At 35.5% G+C, this 22,286-nt stretch overlaps 3 protein-coding genes and 1 pseudogene across 4 annotated transcripts; 1 reads left to right on the forward strand and 3 right to left on the reverse strand.

Annotated features, from left to right (window-relative positions):
• Nucleotides 1-35: 35 nt before the first annotated feature.
• Nucleotides 36-10,356, reverse strand: LOC108201628 (receptor like protein kinase S.2-like; annotated as a pseudogene).
• A 2,236-nt stretch (nt 10,357-12,592) lies between these two features.
• On the reverse strand, nt 12,593-15,817 carry LOC108201630 (receptor-like cytoplasmic kinase 176). Of its 2 annotated transcripts, none has more exons than XM_064084800.1 (6): nt 15,630-15,817; nt 15,395-15,506; nt 14,766-14,783; nt 13,860-14,002; nt 13,644-13,767; nt 12,593-13,102 (listed from the first exon to the last, which is right to left on the reverse strand). In XM_064084800.1, the coding sequence occupies exons 1-6, from the start codon at nt 15,768-15,770 to the stop codon at nt 12,756-12,758; spliced, it is 885 nt and encodes a 294-aa protein (XP_063940870.1). In that variant the 5' UTR covers nt 15,771-15,817; the 3' UTR covers nt 12,593-12,755. The 2 variants fall into 2 exon arrangements, with proteins under 2 accessions (XP_063940870.1, XP_063940869.1); XM_064084799.1 differs by having other exon boundaries at nt 13,860-14,011.
• A 131-nt stretch (nt 15,818-15,948) lies between these two features.
• LOC135149319 (putative receptor-like protein kinase At5g39000) lies at nt 15,949-18,135 on the reverse strand. The gene has a single exon (XM_064084798.1). It carries the CDS (start codon nt 18,033-18,035, stop codon nt 16,818-16,820), a length of 1,218 nt encoding a protein of 405 aa, XP_063940868.1. The 5' UTR covers nt 18,036-18,135; the 3' UTR covers nt 15,949-16,817.
• Nucleotides 18,136-19,664: 1,529 nt separating this feature from the next.
• On the forward strand, nt 19,665-20,114 carry LOC108201631 (extensin). Its single transcript, XM_017369919.1, has one exon. It carries the CDS (start codon nt 19,665-19,667, stop codon nt 20,112-20,114), a length of 450 nt encoding a protein of 149 aa, XP_017225408.1.
• The last annotated feature ends 2,172 nt before the right edge of the window (nt 20,115-22,286 follow it).

Genomic DNA, 22,286 nt, shown 5'->3' on the forward strand with positions numbered 1-22,286 from the left:
TCTTCATGCAATTGGAATATGTATAAGCTCAGATATTCAGAGAACCAACTTTCATTATGGTAACTAATCAGCTCCTCTTTTCACAAATAGACTGGAAATTGAACAAATTCATGATACTTATCTGTATTTAACACTCATACCGGTACGGATGAAGTGAATTTTCCACACTATAACTTGGAAGCTTCAAAAGTTCCTGCACCTTGATGCTTCAAGACCTCTGAGCCAGGAGGGCTTCACTTCTGATATTTTTTTGAATCTTGAAGGAGCTCTAATACTTTTACTACGTAGCTTGCATCAGTTCTTGATTTGGGATCTACACGAAGACATTTAAGTGCAAGGGAGGAAGCTTTTAATGCTGCTTTGACAGTATATTGGCCTTGGAGATGAACATCCATGACATACAATATCCCGTGCTTGCTGGTAAGGTAACACTTAGCCCATGCCCTTGTTGCAAGAGTCTCACCAGTTAGTCTTCGTCCTGTCAATATTTCTAGGAGAACAACTCCAAAGCTGTAGATATCACTTTTACTCGTAAGATGACCTACATAAGAAGATATTGGCAAGGGATCTAAAGAATACATAATGAGGATGGAATATGCTATATGTTGAACCTTTTGACAACTGATTATGTGGAATAATAACCTGTAGCTGCATATTCTGGAGCCACATAACCGGATGTTCCCATAACTCTTGTAGACACGAGGGTTCTTTCATGTTCCGGCCCTTCTTTTGCCAGCCCGAAATTGGAGAGCTTGGCATTGTACTTCTGTCAATCAGTAGTAGAGTGTTTGCAATGCAAAACTAATTTAATGGGAACACTATTTGACAGTAAATTTAAACAATCAATATGTTCCACATACAGAATCAATCAATATACTGGATGTTCTAAAATCACGATGAATCACATTGACTTCTGGACTGTGAAGAAATGCAAGCCCCTTTGCTGCACCAAGAGCAATACTTATACGAAGATTCCAGGAGAGCGGTTGAAAGTAAGAACCCACTGTTTCAATTAAAAAGGATGCTACATTAAGAATCAGTTAATCAACAGTTCAACACAACCTTAATTCTAACATTGGAGATATATGTAAAGATAATGGCACTGGAGAAAGATCAAACTTCATCAAACGTCATTGCAACATCAAACTATACATTCTAATTTAGCACATTACACATGCATAGTGGTGTTCTAGTAGATTTTTTTTCCAAAATGGATTAGAGCTAATAAGATTGAGAAACTCACTCCCGAATAGATGCTTTTCCAAGCTGCCCTGAGACATAAACTCATATACTAGAAGCCGATGCTCCTTTTCTAAGCAGTATCCGATCAAATTTAGAAGATTAGGATGAGAAAGTCTCCCCAGAAAATTAATCTCTGCCTGTAGTAAAAGACGTGCAAAGGGTTGTTCAGCCAGCTTGTGAAATCAAACATGATAATGTAAAACATAAGCATAAAACACCGTAGATTTTGTAGTTAGTACTTTCAGCCTCTTCTCGTAACCTTGGACTCCTTGATTTAATCTCTTTACAGCGATTACCAGGTTCCGGGAGTTAAATACGAAGCTTCCCCATTTTGCAGCAGCAAATGTGTTCTCATCAACCCAACCCTTAAAAACACGGCCAAAACTACCCTGCCCTAACAAATATTTATGGTGGAACTTCTTGGTAGCTACACTTAGATCTTTAAATGAAAAAATCCTCAAATTAAGTGACTGCAGAATTTCTTCCTGGTTCCAGATTGTTGGTATCTCTGATGGATACTCTGTCAATTGTTGGTATTCTGCCGAATTTTGATTACTATCACTTGACAGCACATCATTACTGTCGCTTGACGCCTTCGCATTTCTATCAACTGAAAGAAGGATTCAAACTCTTAAAACCTGAATCATATTGTGAGGCTATAAACATAACATAAAGAGCACAAACTATTATCCTAATATGTTAATAACACAGATGAAAAACAATACTTTGTCCATTTTAATTATGCTAGAACTACTTCTGTTCAAGGACTGAAATCGCAATTACAAATCTGTAACACAAGCTAATGACACAAACCTGAAATATTGGCAGGCTTCACATATTTTTGTTTCTTGGTTCTTCTAGGAAACTTTTCATCTCGATGTCCACGACTGGCAACAGCGCCATGTTTTTTAATTCCTTGGTTGTATACAGCATTATACATTTCATCTAATGGATAATCCACAATCTCATGGTTATGACTGACAGTTGAGCCTTCTGGTAAAGTAGAAGCTGTGTTCTGTTCTTGCAGTGCCAATGCAGACTCGAGACAAACCACAACCTCACCCATTGTGGGACGGTCTTTGGGTCCAATATGTAAACATTGGAGTGCAATTTTTACAAACACCTCTACGGAACCATGAAAGGCCTCATCTTTTATACCGGGATCAATAATCTGGTCCAAGATTCCCTCCCTGAAGCAGTATTGTGCCCATCCAGCCAAACCTATCTGCTCTTCTTCCAGACTACTTTCCAATGCTGGTCTTCCACACAAGACCTCAAATAACACCACACCGAAGGAATACACGTCAGATTTCCTCGTCAGTCTACGTGTTATGAAATAATACGGATCCAAATAACCAAAGGTACCTTTGACATGAGTGCTAACGAAAGTACTTCCCTGATTTGCAGGACTTAATTTAGACAATCCAAAATCTGAAATTTTCGCTGCATAATTTTCATCCAGTAAAATGTTAGTGGTCTTTACATCACGATGTATAATTCTTTGCTGAATTCCTGTTCCAGTATGAAGGTAGTCCAGTCCTCGAGCTGCTCCAATGCATATCTTAAGGCGTTGAATCCATGAAAGAGGTGGCAGAGAAATATCACCTTGTCGAAGCCTCTTATGAATATGATCAGCTAACGTGCCACCTGGCATAAATTCATAAACAAGAATCATCTCATAACCTTCATCACAGTAACCAATCAAAGACACCAGATGGCTGTGTCGAAGTTTAGAAAGCATTTCAATCTCTGTTCGGAACTCTGTTGATCCTTGACTGGACTTGGAATGTAACCTTTTTATGGCAACTACAGTCGGTCCAGGTTCAAGAGTACCTTTGTAAACCTTCCCAAACCCGCCTTTTCCAATCACCAACTCGTCGTGGAAATTAGATGTCGCCTGCTACATCTGGTCAAGTGAGAACCGTAAACACAGCCCTCGAATAGACAATGATATCAGTAGGTTGTTTTGCTCCACGAATTTTGCTTCTTGAAGCTGCCGGACCTTGTAAGCCACACAATTCAAGATAGTGATGAGAAAAATCACTCCATTAACAATGATGTTTGTATATCTGTAGAGAACCATTCCCTCTAAAACCTTAAGGTGTTAGAGGAGGCCCCTTTATGGATCTTATACTTATATTTCAACACTCCCCCTCACTCGAAATCCCATTATTTGGGTTGAAGAGTGGATCACGGGCGCCCAGCTTTGGGGTATAAATTGCCTTCGTGTCCATTTTGAATTGTGAGAATATTGGGGGGTGGCAGGGGCTCGAACCCGAGACCTCCCGCAAACCTGAGCTCTGATACCATGTAGAGAACCATTCCCTCTAAAACCTTAAGGTGTTAGAGGAGGCCCCTTTATGGATCTTATACTTATATTTCAACAAGATAGAAAAGCCCAGTTCTGTGTCATTGCCGAGCAGTACAGCACGAATGACTGCAGCATGAATAACTCTACCTTCACATTCTGCAAGCTATAAAATTAACACCTCCTAAGATGATCAGTAGCGCTTAGTATCTTGGTCGATATAAAAGCTAGAAAATAATAAATTTGCAGACTAATACTGAAATTGTTGTCAAACAAGAACTGTGTTTCCATAAAAGATATTATTATTTGGCTAGTAAAATGAAAGCGACAAGGCAATGGAAATTCCTTGCTCTAATAGAATTCAGAAGATATTTGCGAGGGAGAATGAATATCATTAAGACAATAAAAAAATCAACAACAAAAAGATGCAGCAACAGATGATAGAATGTCCTTCAGCTTAAGATGAACTTGTGGTTGAATGACTCTTTACAAATTACAATCAGTGGAAGGAGACAAATAGAAGATGGCAACAGATTGTATGTTTGTTTTTGCAGGGAAAAGTCAGTTGTGACGACCATAAGCCCACACGGCAGGTTTCTAAATTCTTAAGATTAACCGTTTTAAACGCAGGGTGTAAGTTTAATTTCAAAATGGGTTAATTATCAAGTTGTTCATTGAAGTGGGTTTAATGTATCAAGTTGGTCACTGAACTGAAAACGATATCAAGATGGTCACTAAAGTCACCATAAATATCAAACAAGTACCTTTCAAGTAGTAAAAATATTATTTATAAAGTTTTACACATTATTTTTAAATGTTAACACAACCAACTAAAAGGTTATAACTTGTACAGTAGTATTTAAAATAATATATTCATATTTTATCAAGTTATTTTATTTTGTTTTAATTAAAAATAAATAATAAATAAACTTGATAAAATCTAAATATATTATCATAAATATTAGAAGTCATAACCTTTTACTTGGTTTTGGTAACATTCAAAAATAATGTGTAAAACTTTTTAAATAATATTTTTACTACTTGAACTAATATTTAAAGGTACTTGTTTGATATTTATGGCCACTTCAGTGACCATCTTGATACCGTTTTGAGTTCAGTGACCAATTTGATACATTAACCCCACTTCAGTGACCAATTAGATAATTAACCCATTTCAAAATTAACGTAGGGCATATTCAATCTTGTTTATACTCCCTTCGTCCCCTCAATTATTTACGTTGGAGGACGGGGGCTCGGCACGCATTCTAATGTTCTCATAAAAGGTAGTTTAATAAATTATTTTGAATTTTTTCTTCTTCTGAATAAAAATTTGGTGTTTATATTTTTATACCCACCACTGGACTATCCAATCGTGCTCAGTTGAGCCTCTTCTTGGTAATAAGTTTCATCACAAAATAGAGTTGATTGTACAAGTGATTTTCAACTTTAAACTAATAAATTACTACAGAGGTGTTTGTTCCACATACCGCTTCAGCCTTCATAGATATAGAACACGAGTACTAAAGCATTAGAGAGTTCTGGGGAAGGAACACGCTTCAGCCTGTTGAGAAGCAACACGACCCGGCATTGGAGAGTTCTGGGGAAGGAAAATACTAAGTACACTGGTGAGAATCAGCAACTACATACTTTTCATCTAGTTAAATTTCAACAACTGCAGACAGGAATCTTGTAGTAATATTTAAAACAACATTACAACGTACACGAGGTAAATGCATTTTGTTGGATTGGCTTTGGTAACTGCATGTAAGTAACTGAAGGGAAGGAACTTAAGCCAATTTTATAAATTCAGCTATGATGCCAATGAGCCCCAAAGCTGAGAGCAACAACCACGGACCATGGGAGACTAATGTATATTCTACCACGGCTGGTTTAATACTAATAGAGCACAAATTCAAAATCATTTTAGGGTCTTGATTCCGCAATCAGATATAAAAGAAAGGAATCTTCTAAATTACAACTTTACAAGTTTTACCCACAAATAGTAGCAATACGCTCCAAGCTTTCGACAATTTCTGACATTGAAGGCCGCATGCTAGGACTACTATCTAAACATTCAGTAATGACTGAAGCTATGAAAGGAAACAGTTGACTACGGGCACCTCCTGGGTAACTATCTTCCAACCATGGATCCAAATAAGTATCAAGAGAAGTTGCATAAAATACGAAGCGCTTCTGTTTGTCATCATGATATGTTATGGAGTCTGTAAAGTGCAGCATTTCATTCGCCCGTATACCTGTCATCAGTTCCAGCAAAACCACGCCAAAAGCATAAACATCCGTCTCTAAACTGACAACACCTGCAAATTGGTTGATGTCTTATTGTCGTCAGTCTATCTGTACCAGTATATTCTTATCATTAGGCAATGCTCTCTAACGCTCCTTCTGGCCCAAACGATACTAACTCTTAACTCGTGTACACAGACACGAGTTAAATGCTTCCTTCCTCTGTGTTATTATCCCAAGTTATCTTCAGCTTATACTAAGTTGTAATTAAAAATTAACATAGTTATATGATATACATGCGAAAGCAATCAAGACTATAACAAAACAATTGTGACCAACAATTCATCAAACTATATGGCACTCTATTCTAATGTGAATTATCATATATATAATAAAATCCATTCAATCTTTAACTTGACAACACTTCAAGATAAATATTAAGAGTTTCAGTCAAGATTGATAAAAAAGGAATCAAACAATGCCTTGCTGTGGTAAAGCATAAAATTAAAAAAGTAAACCCGCCACTACTGCATAAAGGGAACTTAATTACCAGAGATCACATATTCGGGAGCTGCATAACAAAGTGTTGCCGCACTATGTGTAGTCACATCTGTGTCTCTATTGGATTCTGTTAACCTTGCCAATCCATGGGGTGAAAGTTTTGCATCAAATTTCTGTAAAGTTAAATTTTGGAAATATAGAATAAGAAAACTGTTAGTGAACTATACTTGGCTCTATTAAATTTCATTCTAGATAGAGTGGCTTTAAGATGTATAATGAGAAATTGATGACGATGTAAAGTACCTCATCAAGTAAGATATGAGATGTCTTCAAATCCCGACAGATGAATATTTGTTCTGCTGTGTGGAGAAATTCAAGGCATCGAGCTACTCCGATCAATATTTTTAGCCGAACTTCCCAGCGGAGTGGTTCTATTGCATTTTTCTTTGCTTGGCTTGGAGGTTCTGCACTCTCAGAGCAATACCATTACTATGACAATATTCGGATGTATAGTCCAAAGATTACAAACATATATATGATAACCCTTTAAACACTTAATCTTGCATTATGAGACACAATATAACACAATTTAAGGATACTTGGATCTTAAGCAAGTAGGAGATGCATCATAATCCTTTGAAACTAAACATTTAAGAAAGAACAATAACTCTGGTCGGTAACTTAAAATATTTTTTCTTTCCGAAGAGGGAAAGAGGATACTGGTTTACATCTAATGCTTAGATGAAGGTAAGATGACCAAATTTTGGTAAGTATTTCTAAAGATGGAGATGCAATTGGTTAAAGCTAATTAGTATCTCAAGTTCAGAAAGTATGTCTCACTTACTGAAAATGTGGGTATCCAAGTCTCTATTCTGCATATACTCATAAACAACGAGACGTTCCTCGCCTTCTGAGCAATATCCTAAAAGCTTAACCAAATTGGGATGGCTACACTCTCTCGAGAGGTCTACCTCCATCTGCACCAAAAGATAAATACATTATTGTTGACAAAAGTACATTAAGTTGTCCAAGAGACACTATCTATAGCAGTGACACATATCCATGATGAATGTGTATAGTAAAATAGTTAAGAATTATTATTGTTGGATTTCATCTGCTATATAATTATCAATCTCGGGGTATGCCATTTGTAGTCCGTATCACTTTTCTTCATCGACACTGGAAAACGGAGTGTTAGAATTTTATGATCATGGCACAGACAACTGAAATAGTAAGACTTTCCTTTGAACATAGAAAGTCCATCAATACAACTTCTGTAGAAATAACCTATATGCCCTTTATTTGAAAAATAAATATTCCACAACTTGGTCAATTTATAGCAGCTAAAAGATATTATGGAATCCTAATAATTTCAACTGAGCATAAGTCAAATAGCAGATAGTGATGGTCAACATTTAAGGAATTAAGGGTATATGGAAGTCAAATTACCTGCCATTCTATATGCCCTTGCTGATCCGGAATAAATCTTCTAACGGCAATGGGTAATCCAGTATAAGGAGTAGTGGGGGCATAAGTATTCTCGTCGACCCAGCCTATAAAAACCCTTCCAGACGGTCCCCTGCCTAACACCTCTTCAAAGTTATTTGTCGCTCTTTCAAGATCAGTTAAATTAAACTCTTTCAAATTTCGAGTTATGTTTTCTGAAGTCTTTGCATCTGTATTGACTGAAAGAAAGAAGAGAGATCTAAAAATATAAGTGCTTATAAGATACCAGAAACATAATTAAACGACTACTAGAAAGAGAAAGTCATATTTTCAAAAAGTTTTCATTAACTGAATAAAAGTTTCTAGAACAATTACCATATAACTGTGATTCATTAAAATTAGGTAGTCCTCCTAACACATAAGGTCAGTCAGTCACTTAATCAGTTACTTGGCTGTCTGAACCTTGACCCATTGGTACTCTAACAAATCTCCAAATTAACACAGGCAACCATCATCACTTGGCACTCCACTAAAGAGTTTTGTTCAAAGCGATATTCAATTATTCAAGTCCTAAGTCTGTGCTCAAGTGACGGGACGTATTAAGACATATATTCTATTTGTAACAATTTGAAATAATAACATATCATTTTTAAGATATAACCAATCAATATAGTCAATCCCATCGGAGCACAATGTCTTACAGGTTCGACAAATTTTACATGATTAGTATTTTGTATAATTTCGCCAACCATTTTTATCTAGCACCATTGGAGATGCTCTAAAGAATTATGGAAGTTCAAACAATTTAAATCCACAATTAGGATCTAGGAGAATCAACAAGTTTATAGCTATATTTTTTTTTTGAATAAAGTTTATAGCTATATTTAAAATTTATCTGCAATTAACTAAGCATTATAACACCATCTTGTACTATAACATGAAGAATCTGTTAGAATCTTTGATTTAAAATAGTACACGATGATTAATTAGCTTGATTGTGTTTTAATATTACTTGTAAGAAAATTTGTCTGCACATCTCTGTGAAGATTTAAAGTCATTTCCTAAATCTTTAGTCTCGAGTTTACAATTCCAAGTACCCAAATATTGCTGATTTGCTGTATGAACTTATACTTAAGTTTACCTGATAATGCCCGAGCTGCAAGTGCAAGAAAAACACCAAATCTTTTTGTAAAAGTCGTTCTGGTAGAAGACTGCGTTTCCTGATGGCTACTTTCAGAAACTACCACCATCTCCTTTTCGGAATCAGCACTTTCCATCTCAAGTGCTGAAAAATCTGTGTCATCTTGGTTGTTATCACTAGTGAATATTTCAGGCAAACTACAATCAGTGTTCTTTTCTTGCAAAGCCAAGGCGGACTCGAGACCTACGACAACCTCAGCCATATTGGGACGGTATTTTTGTCCAATATGCAAACACTGGTTTGCTATTCTCACAAATGCTTCAAGGCAATCAGGAAGAACCTCCGATTTTATTGTAGGATCAATAATATTCCCCAAGAGTCCCTCTCTATAGCAATGTTGTGCCCATCCAGCTAAACCCATTTGCTCTGCTTCCACAGTTTTGTCCACTGCCGGTCTTCCACACAAGACCTCAAATAACACCACACCAAAGGAATACACATCGGATTTCCTTGTGAGTCGATGAGTTTGGAAATAATATGGATCCAAATAACCAAAGGTTCATTTAACAAGAGTGCTTACAAATGTATCTGCCTGATTTGCTGGACTTATTTTAGATAATCCGAAGTCCGAAATCTTAGCTGCCAAATTCTCATCCAATAGAATGTTTGTTGTCTTTACATCACGGTGTATTATTCTGTGTTGAAGGCCTGTGCCTGTGTGAAGGTAATCAAGTCCACGCGCCGCTCCAATGCATACCTTGAGGCGTTGAACCCATGACAAAGTTGGTACAGACTTATCACCTTCTCGTACCCTTTTATACAGATGATCAGCCAGTGTGCCACCTGGCATAAATTCATAAACCAAAATCATCTCATAACCATCATCACAATAACCAATCAAAGTCACAAGATGGCTGTGCCGAAGTTTTGAGAGCATCTCGATCTCCGTCCTGAATTCTAATGGTCCTTGAGTGGACAAGGAGTGTAACCTTTTTATAGCAACTACAGTTGGTCCAACTTCAAAAGTACCTTTGTAAACGTTCCCAAATCCACCTTTTCCGATCACCAGTTCGTCATGGAAGTTAGATGTTGCCCGCTGCATCTGATCAAGAGAGAAACGATAACACAATTCTCTTGTAGACAATGACAAGAGTTCGTTTTTTTGCTTTGTGACTTCTGCTTCTTGGAGCTGTCGAAATTTGTGAACCACAACATTTAAAATAATGACCAGAATGATCACACCATTTACAACAGTGTTTGTATATCCAAACAGAAATTCCCAGTTTTGTGTCATTACGGCACATGTGCAGCAAGAAGAACAGGGAGACACTAGCTGGACATAATTAGTGTTTTGTAATAACAACACAGCTCTAAACTCACTTCACAATGAAAAAATGAAGAAGGTACATGAACCATTTCATTGAAGCTAATAATAGGTCCCAACTATTTACAACATCACCTATGGTTGACTCACTCATCAAGTCAATACAGAAGAAAAAGATTCGGACCCAGCAGCACAAGTAGGGTGAGCATGATGGCTACTTAACTTAATAATACAATTGCTAACCTCTAAAATATGATACTAGTCAAATGTGACGATATCAAACCCATGACCCATCGCAGAACATCTATTTTTCTGCAATAATTATTCAATAATAAAAAACAAACAACTCATATGCCAGGGACGTTTAACTCATGGGTCCAGGTCCCTGGCAGCTGGCCTATCATTTTCATGCCGTTGGATGAATATCCAACGGTTAAAAAGCGTTGGACGAGGCCTTTTCCAGTGCTTAAAAAAGCGCTGGCTGCCGGATATTCATCCAATGGCCAGAAAATGATAGGCCGGTTAAATGGTCCCTAACATACGACTGCCAGGACCAGACCCATAATTCATAGGATTTTTATAATATGCAACAAGTTCAGAGAAAATGCATATGAAGCTTTCAAGTAAATTACTTTTTTTTCTTATTTTAAAGGTAGTTTGATGTAACCAGTGACTTGATATAAAGATGATAAGCAAACTTTTTTTATTTTGTCATAAGATGATAAGCAAACTTAACTGGACAGAAATTAAAATAAACTGAAGGAATAATGCTGGTACTGTAAATAACTGAAATTAAACTGGAAAGGACATACAAGACAGTAAAGGAGAAATGCAGGTAAAATTACACCACTCAAGCCTGTCCTCCCCTACTCTGAGCAAGTGTCTCTGTCATTGGTTGTTTGCTCAAACTGTTACAGGCTCATGATTTAAGGTTGCTACAGGATAATACGACATCGTTTTGTGACTCAACTACTGATAAGAGCGAGTCCAAAAGCTTCCCTAAACAAGCTCCTAAGCTCAAACATAGGGAATGTGATCTAAAATGCGGTTCCAATAGTGTCCCCTAAATTACCGCGACATTCTCAAATTTACTAGTGATGCCCTAAAACCCACTAGTCATCCCTTATTTCTTTTTCTTTTTTGGAATATAAAGTTCATTTCCTTCCCTATCTACACTCTGTCATCGCTACTCTACTAAGAGGCAAGTGAACACGTGTAGCCCTAAATTTTTTGACATTGTTTAATCATTCTAAATTTAAAAAATTATAAAAATGTCACCATAAAATTTAAATTTTTTTAAGAGTTTTCCAAAAATTTGCTTAACGACCCTTCAGGATTTGAATCTTCAATCCATCCTGACGAGGTAAAAGACAATTATACACTCTATTCTAGTTAAATGTGTTCCGAGTTTAATAAATAAAGAAAAGAATGAAAACCTGCCTATTTTCTTTGCTCTTCGAAATCTTTCCAAAAGTGGTTAGTTGTCCCCCGCTGCATCTGATCAAGTCAAGTGAAAAACGATAACACAATTCTCTTGTAAACAATGACAAGAGTTGTTCTTTTTTTTTGCTTGGTGAGTTCTGCTTCTTGGAGCTGTCGAAACTTATGAACCGCGACATTTAAGATAATGACCAGAATGATCACACCATTTACAACATTATTTGTACATCCAAACAGAAATTCCCAGTTTTGTGTCATTGTGGTACAAGTACAACCAGAAGAAGAACAGTGAGATAAGAAAGCTCTGAGCTCACTTCCCAGTTCAATATAAATAAAGAAAGTCTCTACAATAGGCCCAACTCTCTACAATTACACCGGTAGTTGACTCACTCAAGTCCATACAACACAAAACAATTTGGGCCCATAAACAGAAACAGGGGCCTGACCCATAAACAAAAGCACATAAAAATTTGAAAATTTATACTGAATATTCCAGTTTCTCGTCTGGAATCTGGATTGGCAAAATAATCTGATAATCGATCCAAATCTGAAATTTTAGAAATATTGAACCAATTCAAATGAACGGGGGGATATTAAATATACAGATCCAAAATTCAATCCGAAACCTGACACATCTTTGTGGAGGTTCGCGGCGTTTGAATTGTGCATTTATTTACCTAAATCACAATGCTTTGTCTACCGGGGACCGAGGCCCTACTAAAAAAAATTAAATCTAAAAACACTAGTGCTTATAAGATATCATAAACATAATTAAATGAGTACTAGAATCCGAAAGAAGTGATAATTTAAAAAGTTTTTATTAAGTGAAAATAAGTGTTCAAGCAAGTGAGAAAATGATTTGATGCTATGAATTTTTTGAGCAATTTATTCTGTTTCTATATCTATTAAATAAATAAAATATTAAATTTATTTTTATTAATAACTCATAAGATAAACGGGTTTTTAAACAAAATTAACATGGAGAAATATATTATACAGCGGAGTTGTAGTTTATTGGCACCATAAATATTCTATAAAAATGACAGAACTCAACTATATCGATTACATTTAATCATTGTTTTTATTGTAACTTCTTGCAGTTGACTTGCTCAAGTCGTTCTTGTTGGGTGTGTATCCTTCAAGTTTATCAAAGAAAGAAGCTGCTCTAATTCTTCTGCTACTTGCTTTGCATCAGGTCTTGATTTGGAATCTTGTGAGATGCATCTAAGTGCGAGGGAAGAAGCTGTTGATGCATCTTCTACAGTGTATTGGCCTTCTATACGTGCATCCATTATATCCGATATTATCACATGCTCTTCGCTTAGCCGAGACACAGCCCAGGAGGCAAGATTCCTCTCCTCGACTGCTTTTGAAAGTTCAATTGTTCTTCGTCCTGTCAAAAGTTCCAGGAGGACAACTCCAAAGCTGTAGATATCGCTTTTCTTTGTTAATTCACCTTCATAAGAATAGATTATCATGGGATCAGAAAAGCTACAAAATGAAGATTGAAGATGGGGACAAAGTAAAGCACATAGATAAAACAGAAGCAAGGAGTATGTGCCCTACTTGATTACTGATATTTGCAATCTACTTGCCACACATAAAGTGTGATCAACTTCCAGAAAAAACATACTCCCTCCGTCCCACCAGGTTCTTTACAGTTTCCTTTTTTTTGACGTCTCACTCAATTTTTTACATTACAAAACTTTCCCAAAATAGTTAATGGATCTCACCACTTTATCACTTTTTCTCCCCTTTCACACACTTTTACTCCACTATCTCTCTTTTATATATTAAAAATAAATGGGTCCCACCACTTCACTCACTTTTCTTCCTCTTTTCCACTACTTTATACATATTTCTTAACCGTGCCCAAACCCAATGTAAACAACTGGGTGGGACGGAGGGAGTAATAATATTTTTTCTGAATCTTTTGGACGTAAGATGATACAGAATATGCTAAACCCTTTAGACTTGAGATTATGTGAAATATTAACCTGAATGAAAATATTCGGGATCTAGATAACCCAATGTTCCGCGAACAAGTGTAGTAACATGGGATCTTTCATCTTCTGGTCCATTCCTAGCGCAACAGAAACCAGAGAGCTTTGCATTGTATTCCTGTCAGTAATAGAAATTTTGTCAGGCAAAACTATATTTTTAGTGGGAACAATGGTTGGAAGTAAATTTTAACCATCATTGCTTCTACATACTGAGTCAATCAATATGCTGGATCTTTTGACATCACGATGTATAACATTTACTCCTGGACTGTGAAGATATGCAAGCCCCTTGGCAGCTCCATGAGCAATACTTATACGCAGTTTCCAAGAGAGCGGTTGAGAGTCAGAATCCCCTGTTTCAACTGAATTAAATAACTGCATCAAGAATCAGTTTATCTCACAGGCATAGATTACAAATACATGTTTTGTCCCTTTTTAAAAGTTGAACAATTTTGTAGGTACCTTCTTAGGCCAAGTCTAATTGGCGTGTTATATCTTATTTCATGTCTATATTATAAAATGAAAACTAAAGTTTATCATACAATGGTGTTTCATATTTCATGCTAAGACAGAGAATAGTGTACTTTGTGCTAAGTATAAAACAAAAGATAGATGTAAATATGATTGATCTAATACCGGGTCCAGGTCCCCAGCATATGATTGCTGAGGAGCTGTTATTTAACACACGATTTTCCCACCGTTGGATCAGTTTATGAACGGCCAAAATTTAAAAATTTTCTCATACAACGCTGGAGAGCTAGATTTTGTTTTGAGCATACAACGCTTAAAAAACCATCTCATCAAAAGTTGAAAAGTTAGGTTGGAAAAAAATAGTGTACTCCATATAGGTGGAGTTTTTGGAGAGCTGGTGAAATTTCGGAACAAGACTTGTACCAATGATCAGAGATGTGATAAGGTTAAAACACCAAAAACCATTGTTTAATGCTAAATTATAGGAATATCTCTGTCTTTTATAGCACAAGCACTGCTGCAACTTGCTCTTGTAATTTTTCCTCTGCAACATCATAGCATGCCACTCCAAGCAGCGGATATTTTAAAACATAATATCCTTTTATAAGAGGATAATATCAGAGCTAATAATGTTGAGAAACTCACGCAGAAGCTGGTCCAAGGGTCCATGAGCAGGGCCGGCTCTAGTGTAAGGCAAACTAAGCAGGGGCTTAGGGCCCCCAAACAAAAAAGGGCCCCAAATTTTTAAAACCTTTTATATATATCTTCATATATAAATATTAATATTTGTGTTATTAAAAATTTGTTGAAAACAAACTTTAGCAAATAATTTTAATTTTTTAATATATTTAATTAATATAAAAAATTTTGATTTATTATTTAAAAATGAGAATAATTAAGTAAAGTATCATTTTTTTGAAAGATTTTTGAAATATAAATTATTTTTATTATGTTTCTATAAATAATATTTATCATATTTATATGAATATTTGTTCAAAAAAATTAAAATATATATATCATAAATAATTATGATGAAATTAGTGTTTGAGCTTGTCTTTTTCAGTGTTGTGTGTACATCTACTTATAACTCTTTCTCAACGACTCAATACTGAACTATTATAAATTTTTCTCAGCTTCATCGTTCAACATCCAATATATTGAGATAAAGATTTTATATTAATAAATTTATATTATATACAAAAATTATATATAAATATAGAAGGGTCTCATTTTTAAGTTTTGCTTAGGGCCCCAAATTTGGTTGAGCCGGCCCTGTCCATGAGGTGCGTGCTCAAGTACTAGAAGCCGATGCTTCTTTTCACAGCAATATCCAATTAGTTGTACGATATTAGGATGACGAAGTTTTCCTAAAGTATTGATTTCTGTCTGTAATATAAGAGGTGACAGAGTTCGTTAGCAGCTTAAAATAAAACATAAACAACAAAAATTCTAAAACTAAAAGGTGACAGGAAAAAGTACTGCGGGCAAAAGTTGAAAAATGAGACTAACCAACCACGGCTCCTCGAAATTTGGGTTATCTTTCAATCTCTTTATTGTAGTAACCAGACCAGTACCCCATTTTGCAACAGCAAATGTTTTCTCTTTAACGTAACCCTTATAAAGAGTATAATAAGCATCATCCCCCTGCATAGCCTCGAAGGGGAACTTGCTGGTAGCTTGAATCTTATAGATATTTTGTTGAAGGAAACATTATGACGTGATCATGGAATGTTTTACCAAGTCGAGCTCGATTCAAATTACCCGGCTCATAAAGTTCACGAGCCTTATTGAGACTCTATTATTTTTAAAATTTTTATTATAAATATATTTTTATAAAAATATTTATTTTTTATTTATATTTTTTTATATTTAATCGAACCAGACCGGTCATATTTCGAGATTTGTCAATATTTGGTGACTTGATTCGAGCCTTCGAACCGAACTCGAGCCTTTACGAGCCGAATTTCGAACTTGAAATTAAAGGTCGGTTCGAACCCGAGCTCGAGCCCAAACTTTTTAGTCAAACTCGAGCTAAGCGAGCAATGTTTGACTTATATAAATATTTTTGAAAGTCAATTAATAAAGAAATTTTTTGAATACAATTAGAGCATCTACAGTGAGGTTGCCTATAATCGTTGGCTAAATTGAACATGTAACATATTATGTAAAATTTGATGAATCTCTGAGACATTGTGCTTCAATGATATTGGCTATAATAAATGATGTGTAATCTTTCAACACATTTCTTACATTTTGTAGAAGTTCGACAAATATAGTCATCCATATGAAGTTGGCTAAAATGATAGAGAATAGATTGGCACGGTTGAAGTGTAATTTTTTGAAAATTGGCAATATTTTTATTTTTGGTATGCCAATTCAATTTTTAGCATGGTTTTCTACCGTTGGAGATCTCCTAGAAAACAATAATATTAATTAGCTAGATTGATAATTAGATCAGTTAGCGATGTATTGGTCTAATACATAAGATTAATAGGAATTATAAAATCGGTCTTTCTAGTGTGTGTCCAAGGGCACACAATAAACACTAAATTCTATAAAAATGGCTTATTTTGATTGGTGGAGTAGATGTGAATGCAGGGGGCCATCATCATTTATTGTTCATCCACCAATCAAATGAGCTATTTTTATTGGAGTTAAGGACTATTGTGTGCTCTTGGGCACACCATAGAAAATCCCTTATAAAATTAATAGAAGATTCCTTAAAGAATCAAAACTAAGATTACCTGATCTGGCAAGACCTGCAGGTGAGAGTGAAGCAAAAAATCTTTTAATAACAGAAGACCGCTTTTTCTGATGCCTACCGCTGGATATACCCTGCATCTCATTTTCAGAATTTTCATTAATCACCTCATGGTATGATATATCTGTTTCCTCTTGGTTATCATCACTAGTTATCATCTCTGGACCAAAATTTTCTTGCAAGGCCAAGGCAGAATCAAGACCAACCACAACCTGAGCCATAGTGGGACGCTGTTTAGGTTCGATATGTAAACACTGGATTGCAACTTTCACAAACATCTCTAGAGAATCAGGATTCACATTGGCCTTTATTCCCGGATCAATAATCTCTCCCAAGCATTTCTCTTTAAAGCATTGTTGTGCCCATCCAGCTAAATTAATTCGCTCGTTATCCGGATTCTTGTACACTGCTGGCCTTCCACACAAGACCTCAAATAACACAACACCCAAGGCATACACATCGGATTTCCTCGTGAGCCTTTGAGTTCGGAAATAATCAGGATCAAAATATCCGAAGCTTCCTTTCACCTGAGTGCTTACGAATGTATCTGCCTGATTTGCTGGACTTGTTCTAGATAATCCGAAATCAGAAACCTTAGCTTCAAAATTCTGGTCAAGTAAGATGTTAGTGCTCTTTACATCTCGGTGTATGATTCTCTGGTAAATGCCAGTTCCAGTGTGAAGGTAGTCCAGTCCTTGAGCTGCCCCGATGCAAATCCTGAGACGTCGAACCCATGAAAGAGGTGGAGAAGAAGTGTCATCTTGTCTAAGCCTCTTATGAATATGATCGGCTAACGTGCCACCTGCCATAAATTCATAAACAAGAATCATCTCATAACCTTCATCACAGTAACCAATCAAGGACACTAGATGGCTGTGCCGAACTTTTGAGAGCATCTCAATCTCTGCCCGGAATTCTGTGGATCCTTGACTCGACATGGATTTCAACCGTTTTATGGCAACTAAAGTTGCTCCCAGAGTTCCTTTGTAAACATTTCCAAACCCGCCTTTTCCGATCACTAAATCGTCGTGGAAGTTAGATGTCGCCCGCTTCATCTCATTAAAGGAGAAACGGTAACATGATTGTCGAGTAGACAATGATTGAAGCCAGTTATTTTGCTCCACGACTTCTGCTTCTTGAAGTTTTTGGAGCATATAAACCACGATATTCAAGATGGTAATAAGAATAATTGCTAAATTTACAATGATGTTTGTATTAGCATGCAGATCGCGTTGACACTTGCCAAGTTAAGATCCAGCAAACATGAATACGTTATGTAACTTGTAACAATATTTGTTCATTTTAGGGGGAAAAAGTTTAATAATCCGTTAAATGTTGGCATGTTGAACTGAGTGAAATTTGGGAGAGAAATAAAGGTTGAAGTCGTAGATGCAGTATGAACCCATTCCTTGACTTTCAAATGCAGAGCTGATATATTCCTTGAATTCTTCATCGTAGAGCTGTCTGAGATATCATGCCCAATGACTTAGCGAGAGCAGACAAGAACCCTGAGATAAACTCACAAGTTTTCTCCGTTAAATTCAAACATATAAATATAGTTTTTTTTTTTTTTTGCGACAATATAAATATAGAGTTTACTTCTTTGTATGATTTTGTTTGTCTTATCTTTTTTGTTTGTCTTATCTTATTTTTCAAATTTAAATTATTTACTTTAAAAAATATATAAAAATATATACTTCCTCCGTCCCTGTCATTTCTTTACAGTTTTTTTCACCGCTCGACACGCATTTTAAGGCTCTTATAAAATATAGTCCCGTAACTTATTTTTCAAATTTTCTTTTTGTGTATAAAAATTCAAATTTTTATTAGAAAAAACGAATTAAGAAATATGTTACGGGGAACTATGTTTTCTATTATTATTAAAATACGTGCCGAACTCTCGTCCCCCCACCTAAACTACCTAGGGGCAGAGCAGGGGCGGACCCATAGCCTTGGCTATGGGTTCCCGGGCACCCACTCAACTTCCCACCGAAGTGTAATTATAAGGTAAATTTCGGTTAAAAATTAATTTAAAATTTAGCAGGAACCCACTAAAATATTTACCAAACTCATTATTTACCTCAATAATTTAGAGATCTTATTAACTATTGGGCGATTGGTGTTCGGAATAATTTAAAATGTTGTATTTATTAAGATATTTGTCTAAATATATACTTTTTAGTTTCCGGTGTTCTTTAAATTAACATTTAATATTAATATCAAAAATTTAAATATTGATATCTAAATAAATATTTATTATTTATATTACTAAAGTAAAATAAGGAACCCAGTGAGAAAAATTTCTGGGTCCGCCACTGGGGCAGAGGGAGTATTACTTTGGTATTCACCCAAATACACTAGATAATCACATATTCTCCTGGTATAGACCTCGTCACAGCATTGTGCTGGAGTTACTCTGACCGTAAGGAAGTAGGTAAGGATACCAGCTAGTGGAGTTTTTACTCTATAAACAACAGCAACGAAAAAACATACATATATTCACCGACTCTAAAAGTCTAAGTCATACAATGAAAACAAGACAAACGCATTTGACATTTGGATCAGATAACCTGGATTACTGGCCCTTAATATATATTTTAATATTCTAATACAGATTAAGAGATAGTTGTTGGCTTCCTCTAATCTCAACACTTATTCAACTCAAATTTTCCCCGATGATTCACATATATTAATCTACATATATATCACTTATGTGAAGATCATTAAGATCATTAAGCCTATAAATACAAGGCTTTAGTTAACTAATACAAAACAAATTAAAGATGGGAAGATCAATAGCAATCTCTCTAGTTGTAGTACTAGTGTGTCTCATCTTAGCATCAGAAACAGCAGCAAAGAAACGAAAATCTCCCCCACCACCTAAACAATCTCCAACGCTTTATCACTCCCCTCCTCCACCAAGAGCTGTGGAATATCCTCCGCCACCACCTCCTATTTATTCTCCCCCACCTCCACCTCCTCCACCTCCTCCTCCTCCTCCTCCTCCTCCCATGCACTCATTGCCACCACCATTTCATTATCACTCACCGCGCCATCCGGTTCATGCCCCACCACCACCTAAGCACCATTCTCATCACTACAAGTACAAGTCTCCGCCACCACCTGCACATTATCCCGCACCAAAATATCACTACAAGTACAAGTCTCCGCCACCACCACCACCAGCCACGCATCATTATTACTTTAATTCACCTCCCCCTCACCACTACTAAGATGAAGTGTCCTCATTGCCGAACAAGATGAGGTAATATTAATGGCGTACGTGCATGATGTTTTCGATATATCTATGGGATCAATATATGATGATGTAAGGCATCTAATTTTCATTTTATGTATCAATAATTTGTTCACAATCAATAAAATTTTGTTATGTGTTCAGCGTGATCAGATACTAATTAATATTTCATGTTTGATCTCACGAGGAGTGTGATATAAAATTCATGGTTTAATTACTGTATGTACCATTTTAGACTTTTTAGTAGAGCACCCTCTCTCGTATATATTGTTACTCAGTACTCCCATTTTATATGACTTTTACTCTTTTTTGGGACGTCCACATACTTACTATTTTTGAACACTACTTTCTACTATTACACTAACTACTTTCTTCCACTATCTCCATTATATAATAATATAAACACTATTACACCCACTACTTTCCTCCACTATCTCAAATCTATTATTAAATATTGATAGGTTCTCCCATTTTTCAACTAAACTTACTACTCCCTCTGTCCCCTCATTTGTTTACATTGGGGGACGGGGGCTCGTCACGCATTATAATGCTCTCGTAAAACGTAGTTCGATAAATTATTTCGAACTTTTTTTTGTTCTGAATAAAAATTTGATGTTTATATTTTTATACAAAAAAGAAAAAAATTAAAAATAAGCCTTAAAATGCGTGTCGAGCAGTGTGAAAAAACTGTAAACAAATGAGGGGACAGAGAGAGTATCTTTTTCTTAATCTTCGTGAAAGTCAAACCAGCTCATTTATTATAGGACGGAGAGAGTACGTAGTTAGTACATGCATATTCAACAGGTTAAAGTCAAGGTGTTGCTCGCTCCTCCAAAGAAAAAATGTAAAATGTTCGCATCATATTTGTCTCTGGATAACTGAGATGCGGCCACTTTTTTTTACGGAAAATGTTTCGTGCACGTAATTGTGTTCAAAATTTTGTATATAATAATATGTGGCAGGTTTTAATTGTAATGTGTCATTTTATTCACATCAACAACCCCAATTAAAATATTTTACATCAATTGTCATCATGTACAAAAATTTTGTACACAATAACAAAAATGTACAAATATATACTTAATTTTGAAAAATATATTTTTTTGCTTATATCTTCTAATTTTTTTATTTTGCTAAATTTCTTATATCTTTTTATTTACTGTTAGTTCAATAATAAATCAATAAACATCAACCTCTTGCTGCACCTAACACTCATTTTAAAGTACCAGTTCTACTGTTGCATTTTGTTAATCGAGTCCTCTCACGTCTCATGATCATGAGGCTGGATGCTTTTTATTTAAATTATAAACATCTGGAATCGATTTAACCATTGTTTTATATTGTCTGTGTTATTTTGAACTAAGATCCAATTTTCTAGATAACAGGTCATCAGTTTGGAAAATGCCCTAGTCAGTCTTTATTAGTGATATTCTACGCGCATAGGCTTTTCTGAAGAATATAAATTATAACCAGGTGGGCGGAGGGCGGATACACATCTATATATGTTTCCAATTGGTCTGAGATTATGTTGGTAACTACAGAATAAGGCTTGGTCTCCATCCATAGATACGTTCCTATTTTTCATAGCTGACGTACCAAGTCATAAATACTTGTCTTATTTCTATTTTCAAACACAATATACATGTAAATCAATTTATTAATTCAATGCATTTGTTAGAAGTACAAGGGAAACTAATTATTCAACTATTTTTTTCTCAAGATGGGTAATTTTTTCAAAAGGACCTGTAAAAGTTGACGAAGAGAGTATGTTTCAAGTTTAATTTTATCTCATTCAAATAAAATTCATTTATATATATTCATATTTTTCTTCAAATAAAAAATCTTGTAATTAGTTAGAGCCTCTTTTAAATCATAAACTTTACGAGATCTTAAATGATTAGTGATTTATATATGTTTAAGTTAGATGATGTACCAGTAATAGTTAAGTAAATTAGACGTTTATTTTACAGTATTATTTATCATTATAGTGCTATTAGTATATTAAATTAATTTTCTGATATCGGGTTTCGGATTTTGAGTTTCAGATAGAGGTTTTCGAGTATTTCAGATATCCAATCCAAAAAATTTGGGTTTCGAATGTACCCGAATTCGATTCGAAATCCGTTGGATCAGATTCGGGTATTAATTT

The sequence above is a fragment of the Daucus carota genome, chromosome 9, assembly GCF_001625215.2.
Source record: "Daucus carota subsp. sativus chromosome 9, DH1 v3.0, whole genome shotgun sequence".
Classification (NCBI taxonomy): Eukaryota; Viridiplantae; Streptophyta; class Magnoliopsida; order Apiales; family Apiaceae; genus Daucus; species Daucus carota.